The following is an 8,679-nucleotide window of genomic DNA, read 5'->3' as shown; positions in this document are numbered from 1 at the left end:
TGAGCAGGGAGCAAAGCCAAGCACAGAAATCCCTGTAGTGCCTGAGGCTGGGACCAGCTGTGCTCAAGCACTGGCCAAGGTAAACCCAGCTGTGTCTTCTCCAAATCCTCCCATGGCTGCTGCCTGTGCCATGAGCACTGGGACCAGGGGGGCGAGGTGCTGTGTCCAGTCCCCTGCAGACACACCGATGCTGCTCCACACCTCCCTGTGCCAGCCCCGCTGCTCTCTCCAGCCCTGCTGGATCCCAGCCAGGGATCCCAGGACAGTTCATCTCCTGCGCCCCAGGCGGGCCATCAGCTCAGCATTGGCAGCTGCCTTGGCCTCCAGTTCCTTCTCTCGGGCCAGGTCGAGCAGGATTTTCAGTAAGTGAGTGTGGACATCGAGTGACAGGGACACCTTCCTTCCCTTTTTCCTGGGAGCTGCTCTCTCCGTGGCTGGGCTCATCAGCCAGGGCAGGTTTGGTCTTTCTGGTCCCTCCAGCAGTGGCAGGCTGGCTTCATCCAGATGAGACCCTGCCCCAGAGCCATGGTCATCCCTGCTCATTTTGGAGAGACCTGGCAGCATCTTCTTGTGGCTGGTGCTTTCCTGTCTCAGCAGCTTCCCTCCATCCACAGCCTGGGGGGCTGGTGAGAGCCACTCATGGCTCGGTCCCTCCCAGGCTCCTGTTGGTGGCCCGAGGAGCAGCAGGCAGGAGAGCAGCATCCTGGCTGGGGGTGCCTGCAGGGAGAACGTGGCTTGGCTCTGAACATCACCCCCATCACCCTGTCACTGCCCACAGCCCCCAGGCAGGACATGTCCCCACCAGGGTGTCACCCACAGAACCCCTCCACTCCCTGCACCTGCAGCTGGTGGGGCTTCACCCTCCTTTCAGGAGCCCTTAATGACTGCACCCTCTTGAACAGGGTGGGGAGTTTTGGGGAGGCTGAAGGGGACGTGGGCAGCAAATCACCTGGGTGTCCTTGTCCTTTGACACAGCCCCTGGCAGATGCTGTGCCCTCAATTTCACACCCTTCAGCCCTTTGTCACCCAGGGAAGGAGACAATCCCGCTCAGGAGGATGCCTGCCAGGGTACTCTGGCTGCTCCCCAGCCCATTCCTGCCCTTTGGCCAGAGAAATGCCTGGGGTTTCAGGGCCGGGCAGGCAGTGGAGCTTTCTTCCTCCCACGCCTTCCCTGGCAGATGCCATTCCTCACTCTGTTGCTGGGCTCTTTGGGGCAAAAGCCACCCACCAAGGAGGGACATGAGCCACTTGGGCTGGCATACACAGCATACTGGGGCAGGAGACCGGCCACAGGTCCTGAGTTGTGTCAAGCCTCAGCAACTTTCTCCAGCCCATCCCTCACCCTGGTCACAGGGAGGGACACAGGGATTTCAGGATGCTGCGCTACAGGGTGGGGGTCAGGGTGCTGGGATGTGGGGTGGGGGTCAGAGCAGGTGCAGGTACACTGCTGCACAAATCCTGCCATATAGCTGCCTCTCCCCAAAATCAGTCACCCAGCAGAGCATCTCTGGGGTGAAACCCTTTGGAAAGTACCAGGGTAGGCAGCCAGAGGCGGTTAACTCGCTGCAAAGTGAGGAATGAAAAGCATCTAACCCCTTGCAACCTATTTCCCAGCTAAAAGCCCCTGAAAAGCACCACTGAGGGCACAGCCTCACCATTTGCAGCAGGTCCTCGTCTCCTCGATGTTCAGCAGTGCTCCCAGGCTGCAGGGACCACAAGCTGGGGATTTGCTCTGCTCCCTGCCAAGCCCTGGCTCTTATCCTGTCCCAGCTCCACCTCTGACCCGCAGAGGGGGTGACGGTGACAGGGGGAAGGTGGGGGGGCAGTGTGTGGAAATGGTTTTAATAATACATTTTGCCTAATGGCAGATGAAATCATCCCAGGATGTGGGTGGGTGTGTGCCCCCTTGCAGCTCCCCCAGCTGCATTTGGTGGGGATTCCAGGAACGTGGGACAGCTCAGTTGTAATTGTTTCATGTTTGACTTGTAAGATGTTTTTTCTCCATCTAATTAGGCCTCCCTGCTCCTGTCAGGCTCAGGGATCACTTAAGGGAGGGAGAGAACATGCATATTGCTGGGATCATGGGCATTGTGCCTCACAAGGACAGCTCCTGGTACCAGTTTGGTACTGTGTCCTGACAGACTCCCTGGCCACATGGAGGGCATATCCAGAGACATGTCACCTCCCTACTGTGCCAAACCCAAGCCCTGCTTTGGCCATTGGTTTGCAGGATAGCAGTGGCTTGCAGCTCACCTTAATGCATTCCAGCGGGGACACCACTGGCTCGCAGACACCTGCACCAGCCCAGCGTGGCCCAGCTGCCCAAGGTGGGTGGCAGCCTGTAGGCATTGCTGTGGGGTGAGCCCCATACACAAGGGTTTTGCTCCAAAGTTGCCTTCTTAGGCATCCCAAGGCTCTTAGGCTGGGTGTGCAGCACATGAGGTGAGTTGTGGGTGCTCAGCCCCACAGCCAGGGCCAGGAGTCAGGGTTCAGACCACTGGGGCTCTGCCCACCCCTGTGGTTGAACCGATGGGTGACCCAGCCTATGCCACCCTCCCCAGGACAGCAGGGAACAGAAGTAATGCCAGCTTTGTTCCTCCTCCCAGGGACAGCCAGGAACTCACACTCAGAAGCCAAAATTAGCTGGCAGCACTGATTCATTCACACAGTACATCATGCAGCACCACAGACCCACGTGCTGACACGTCAGGGCCTGCACAGGGGGTCACGGCCTGGCTTGCATCAGCTGGGCACGTGCTGGGCACAGGGATGGGACACTGGGCTCCCTGGAAGGGGTGAGGAACCCCAGCCAGCACTGCCAGCAGTGGGCAGCTGGAAAGGGCAGCCCAGCTGGCGGGGGCAGGGGGCATGCCTGAGTCAAGAGCTGTCCCCAAACTCCACAGGCATCTCCAGCAACGTGCCAAGAAGTGTGACATCTCCCTGTGAGCACAGCTTTAATACACATCCCCCTGCATTGGTACAGATAGACATTTGCTGTATATAATATACACAGAGAACAGCAGGACGTGTGGGGGCCACAGAGCCCACCTGGAGCCCTGGGGCTCTGGGGCAGTGAAGGGCACGTCCCTACTCAGCCCTGGGGATGGGGGGAAGCAGGGGCTGCAACATCACTTTCACAAAGCTTTTGAGAGTAAGTGTGGGCGAGCAGGAACCGCTTCTAACATAGCACCATCCTCAGGGTTTCCCTGACAGGCCTGGGGGTGCAGGTGAGATCCCCCAAATTAAAGCCAGATGTGCTGCTGGCAGATGTGTGAGCTGGAGGGTAGCACATGGCAGGAGCCTCCAGTCTCCCCACAGGTCATTGCCAAACCATCGCAGCCACAAAAGGGGAACTGGGCCCTAGTTGAGGGTAAGGTGAAATTTATTCAGATGGAGCTCATTGCAGGGCGGGGGTGAGCGATGTTGTGCAGGGAGGCACTGCCTAGCACAAGGATGTGGGCAGCTCTCCCAGCAGAGTCGGGAAGCAGAGAGGGAGTTTGGGGGTCTGCAGGAAAGGAAGGGTACCAGGGTATTATGGGAGGGGAGGGAGCCCAACTATGCCAAGTCCTACCTCTGCTTTCAGAGAGAGGGAACAGGGCTAAGAACCCTTCTGCTGGCAAAAAATAATTTAAAAATCAAACTGACAACAGCCCAGTGGGAAAGGGGGTTCAGAGCCTTGGTGGGAGGCGGTTTCCCATTTGACATAAATTTCACCTTAATGACAATAAACTGATATGAAATGAAAAACCCATGAGCAGCATAAAGACAGGTTAGAAATAGCACCAGGTTCCTGCAGGGGCTGGTGGGTCCATGGCCGCTGCCCCCACGGGCAGCCCAGCCCCGGCCAGGGCAGCAGCTGGGCCCCAGCTCCAGGCAGCCCTGCCTGCCCAGACACTGCCTGCGCCTACACCTTTGGCTGCCCTCCCTCCTTGCTGCCAGCACTGCCACGGGAATCTGCGGAGAGAAGCAGGGCGCTGTCAGAGCTGGGCTGGGGGCCGGCACTGTCCCCAGCTCTGCATGGCTGAGCCCAGGGCACAGGGCGGAGGAGCTGCTGTGCCCAGCCTGCCCACCTGCCCCGCAGCGCAGCTCGCACTCCTCCTTGCTCTGGAAGCGGTTGGGGTTGCCCTGGCAGCCGCTGTAGACGAAGGGCCGGCACTCGGCGGCTCTTTGGTTGTAGTACCAGCGCAGGGTGTAGCGCTGGCAGCGCCCCTCGTCCAGCGGCAGCCTGCAGGGCTCAGCTGCGGGCAAACGCTGCCGTCAGGGCAGGCAGGGGCTGCCAGACCACCAGGCAGAGGAGGGGAAACCCCAGAAGGGCAAGACAGCATGGAAAGGGTTTGCCTGGAGCAGATGTCTCTGTGCTCTGCCCAAATGCTGGAATTGAGGGAAGGAGACTCCACTCTGTTTCCTGGGACAGCTCCCAGCAAAGAGCTGGGTGTGGCATGGGGACATGATGGCCGCAGCCCCCCTTGAAAGGATTATAGAGGGACTCTCCAAAGGCTGCTGGGGCTTCCCTGGGGCTTCCCTGATCTCCTGGGGCCTTTGGGATCTGTCCTGTGGCTCATGACCAGAGCACAGGAAACCTGCCAGGGCAGCAGGTCCCACCAGCCCAGCACACCACCCATCACTGCTGGTGATGGCTTTGGTGAGGGGGATAGAGAGCAAGATCTGCATGGTGTGGGCAGCACAGTGACAGAGAAAGTGCAACCCCCCCAGGTACCAGCAAGAGGGCAGGAACCCCCAAATTCCCGCAGAGAGATGGCACAGGGACCCACTGCCCAGCTGATGTGAAGACACCACCCCAGCAAAACCTGGGGCAGCTCCATGGTTTCCCCCAGCAGCTTAGCTCTCAGTGCCAGGTGGGTGCAGGGAAGCTCACCATCCACTGTGGGCTGCTCCAAGCTGTCCATCTCCGGGACCTCATCGTAGTCATCCTCCTCTTCCTCCATGTCATACGAGAGGTCGTCGTCGTCGAGCGTGATCTGCCTGTCCTGCCCTGGGAGACAGCACCGCACATGAGCAGTCCTCACCACACACATGGAGCACAGAAAAAGGGCGACAAGGACTAAAAGCACAGGGATGACACACCCTCATCCTCCTCAGTGTGTGACAACTTGAGCACAGGGACTGCGTGAGCACTGCCAGCAAGGAACGGCTGAGTGGAGAAGGACCCTGTCAAGGGGACACAGGCATCAGGGAAGAGGCAAAGGAGTCTGGGCTGCTTTCCCCTTATGTCCCAAGGGAAAATCACCCCTTTCAGGTGTGGAGCAGTGCAGCGCTGCCCAACGCTGCTGCAGCCTGACAGGGTACATGGACAGGGATGGTGGACCTAGAGATACCCCCTCCCCTGTCTGCACCACAGACCAGGGCTGCCACGGGGGCTTCTGGAGGAGGCACAGCCAGGGGAGGCCCAGAGAGACAGCACCCACTTGGAGCCCAGCAGGACAGGGACAGGGAGGGCACAGGGAGGCACACATGCCCATGTCACCAGATCTCACAGATCCTCCAGACTCTCCATCACCTGTTTGGTCATGCTTGTTCTCCTGGCGGACGATTCTTCCTGCTCCTTGGGCAGAGTGGAAGCTGCTCCTGGCCTGAGCCCCCCAGCCTCCTTGGAGAGAAAGCACCCACCTCATCCCAGCCCACCCCTTGCCTCTGGTCCCTCCAATCCCACTCCTCCAGCCTACCCTTCCCTCCAGCACTGCTGACCCCTGCAAGACCCCCACCCCAGTTCTGGCACCCAAGAATAGATGGGGTACAGTTCCTGTGATCCCCTCAGTTGGGCAGACCCTGGCAGCACCCAGACCCCACTGGCACCATCCTGAGCCAGCTGTCCCTGGAGATTCCTGTGCCATCACTTCTGCCACACACCATCCCTTCTCCCTGTGCAGGGTCCTGATGCTGACCCTGACTGAAGGGTCATGGAGGGTGCCAGCCACCTCCAGCTCCCCAAAAACAGTGGCACACCTGGGTGCCAGGGCTCCTTTTGTGCCACACGTGTGGGACAGGGGGATAGGAAGGAAGAGCTGCAACCTGAGTGCTCACGTGAGTCCTGGTGCCGTGGGAAGTGGCCACCACAGGCTGTGGGAGAGACAGGGTGGGGTCAGGGGCAGTGGGTCCAGACCCCCAGCCCCAGGGCAGCAGAGGGGATGCTCACCACAGTGCTGGCTCATCTCCTGCCTGACGAAGGCACGGACCTCCTCCTCCTGCCGGGCACACGAAGGACAAGGGTAGTAATGGGGGAGGGTGCAATTCAAGAGGACGAAAAACCCTTTTCCCAGGGTCTAGCAGAGCCCAGAGGTGAGGGCAGCCTCTACCTCAGTGGCAGTGGGATGGATCCAGCACCCCTTCCCACCCCAGTGACCTGAGTGCCACGAGCCTGTGCTGGCTCCCTTCTGGCTCCTTACCGTCATGCCTGGCTCCCCCTTCTCCCCACGGAGCCCGTGGGTGCCAGGACTGCCCTGGGGACAGCAGAAAGGAGGTGGGAAGCTGGCCCTGGCTGGAGCTCATCCAGGCAGGGCCAGGCACCCAGACACTTACCTGCTCTCCTCTCTCACCAGGGATGCCAGGCATGCCACGTGCCCCGGGCACTGACTGTCCAGGGGGGCCTCTCTCCCCCTGCAAAGGACACGTGCTCAGGATCTGGCTGCTGGGTGCTGGAGTCTCTCTGCTCTCCCCAGCACCATGGATGTGCTGCTTTCCCCACTCCTGCACCCCAGGGATGCCAGTGCAGGTGGGGATGAGGATGGGTCCAGCTCAACTCAAGGACAAGCAGGGTTCCAGACTCCTCCCCTCAGACTCCATCCCCTGGGCAGGGGGACACAAGGGAGGAACTCAAGGCCAGCGAGCTGGCAGGGCAGGACAGAGCTGGGACATGACTCCAGATCCCACCCACCCCTCACCCATGAGGGTGACTGGACCCTCCCATCCTCACAGCCCCAGAGGGGAGCAGTCACCTGTGGTAAGGACTTACCTTCTGGCCCTGCATGCCCTCAGGACCTCGTGGGCCAACGCTCCCTGAGGGCCCAGGGGGGCCAGGAGCACCGTCACTGCCCCGGGGACCAGGGCCACCCATAACACCCGGGGCACCCTGGAGGAGAGCAGAGGGTGAGGCCAGGGGTGTCAGAGCCCCTGACTTCAGAGCAGATGTTATGGACATCCTCTGACCCCACAGCCAGGCATCCCCAAAAAACCAGCACTCCTCCTTTATAAGGTGCCTCCTTATAAAGAGCAGGGAATTGTTGTCAGTCCTTGTTTAGTGACATAATTTAGAGCAGCACTGAATGACTCTTCTGGGAGCATCAGGCTCTGATGTGCTTCCAACCAAGGCTGTATCCTGGTACAAGCAATGTGGTGCAACGCATCCCATCCCTTTCCAGCCTGCTCACCCGGTCTCCTTTCTCCCCCTGGTCTCCTTTGGCTCCCTGCTGCCCATCAAATCCCCGGTCACCCTGCAAAGAGGAAGGGACAGGCAGCAGGGGACACACAGCGGGGGGCAGGCAGCGAGGGGATGAAGTGCCAGCACAGCCTTTCCCAGCACTGCTCTAACCTACCTTGGGTCCCATGAGCCCTTCCTTTCCAGGAATGCCTGGTGGTCCTGACAGACCCAGTTCTCCCTGGGGGACAAAGCAGATGTCCATCAGCCACCAGCCATGCTTTCCTTCCCACCCTGGTGTCAGTGAGGTGCTTACCGGCTCTCCTTTCCTCCCTGGCAGTCCCGAGCGCCCTGGGATCCCTGGCTCTCCCTACAGCAGGCAGGAGAGAGGCAGGGCAGTCAGTCCTTCACCCCTCAGTGCCCAGCCCAGAGCCACAGGCAGAGGAGGGGACCCCCTGAGCCTGTCACAGGGTCAAGGACTGGCCTCAGCCATCTTCCCGCTCCCGCTGGCTGAGGGAGGGGATCCAAAGGGCCACAGCCCCCAGGCAACATCCAGGCTCTGGCAGCACCCTGCAGGCACCCACTCACCTTGTCACCCTTGTCCCCATTGAGGCCACAGGCACCTTTCATGCCCCGGTCACCCTGCAAGGATGGGAAGTCAGCGCCATGCCAAGCCAGCACTGGAGAGTGCTGGCAGCCAGAGAAGCCAACCCACCTTGAGGCCACGCATGCCCAGGGGTCCCATGTCCCCCTTGTCCCCCCGGGCCCCGGGGATGCCATCACGGCCAGGCTGGCCCTGTGGGAGAGCACACAGCGTGAGCAGGGTCTGCTCCTGCCCTGCGCTGGGGTGGCAGAGGCACAGACACCGCTCCTCACCGGCTCGCCAGGCTCTCCCGGTGCTCCAACCTCTCCCTGGGGAAGGCAAAGGCACCAGTCAGGGCAGGTGAGGGGATGGTGCCACCAGCATCCCCCAGCTGAGAGCCTGCCCAGCTTCATACCTTCTGCCCACTAGGGCCACGTGCCCCAGGGAAGCCCATGGAGCCCTTCTCTCCTTGTTCACCCCTTGCGCCCTGCAAGAGAAACCCAGATCAGCACAGGCCAGGAGGGTGAGCTCCAGCTGCAGCCACTGCATGGCCACAGCACAGCCACGGTCACCTCCGAGGCCAGGTCTGGCAGGTCCCCTTGCACCACACCCCTGTCAGCACCAGCACATAGGGCACAGGGATGCTGTCATGCCCTGCTTCCTCTGTCCCTCACCCTCTCAATAGCCCTCCATGATCCCCGACCCAGCAGCTCCCAGCCCTGCA

General features: G+C 60.6%; 1 protein-coding gene across 1 annotated transcript in view; it reads right to left on the bottom strand.

The window, feature by feature from the left end:
- Positions 1-267: 267 nt before the first annotated feature.
- The window catches only part of COL7A1 (collagen type VII alpha 1 chain), a gene marked incomplete at both ends in the record, with an annotated part of 31,316 nt that continues 22,904 nt past the window's right edge, over positions 268-8,679 (bottom strand). Inside the window, 21 exons of the mRNA XM_084214553.1 lie at positions 268-717; positions 1,343-1,405; positions 2,673-2,832; positions 3,909-3,954; positions 4,071-4,238; positions 4,877-4,993; positions 5,086-5,169; positions 5,249-5,381; positions 5,496-5,608; positions 6,043-6,078; positions 6,155-6,203; positions 6,405-6,458; positions 6,538-6,615; positions 6,971-7,087; positions 7,386-7,448; positions 7,551-7,613; positions 7,689-7,742; positions 7,961-8,014; positions 8,088-8,168; positions 8,249-8,284; positions 8,371-8,442. Coding sequence (XP_084070679.1) covers positions 268-717; positions 1,343-1,405; positions 2,673-2,832; positions 3,909-3,954; positions 4,071-4,238; positions 4,877-4,993; positions 5,086-5,169; positions 5,249-5,381; positions 5,496-5,608; positions 6,043-6,078; positions 6,155-6,203; positions 6,405-6,458; positions 6,538-6,615; positions 6,971-7,087; positions 7,386-7,448; positions 7,551-7,613; positions 7,689-7,742; positions 7,961-8,014; positions 8,088-8,168; positions 8,249-8,284; positions 8,371-8,442 — 2,091 coding nt within the window. The remainder of the gene's footprint in view (positions 718-1,342; positions 1,406-2,672; positions 2,833-3,908; positions 3,955-4,070; positions 4,239-4,876; positions 4,994-5,085; positions 5,170-5,248; positions 5,382-5,495; positions 5,609-6,042; positions 6,079-6,154; positions 6,204-6,404; positions 6,459-6,537; positions 6,616-6,970; positions 7,088-7,385; positions 7,449-7,550; positions 7,614-7,688; positions 7,743-7,960; positions 8,015-8,087; positions 8,169-8,248; positions 8,285-8,370; positions 8,443-8,679) is intronic.

The sequence above is a fragment of the Fringilla coelebs genome (genome assembly GCF_963513975.1).
Source record: "Fringilla coelebs genome assembly, chromosome: 13".
Classification (NCBI taxonomy): domain Eukaryota; kingdom Metazoa; phylum Chordata; class Aves; order Passeriformes; family Fringillidae; genus Fringilla; species Fringilla coelebs.
The sequence above is the reverse complement of the archived record's forward strand: the minus strand, read 5'-3'. Positions and strand labels throughout refer to the sequence as shown.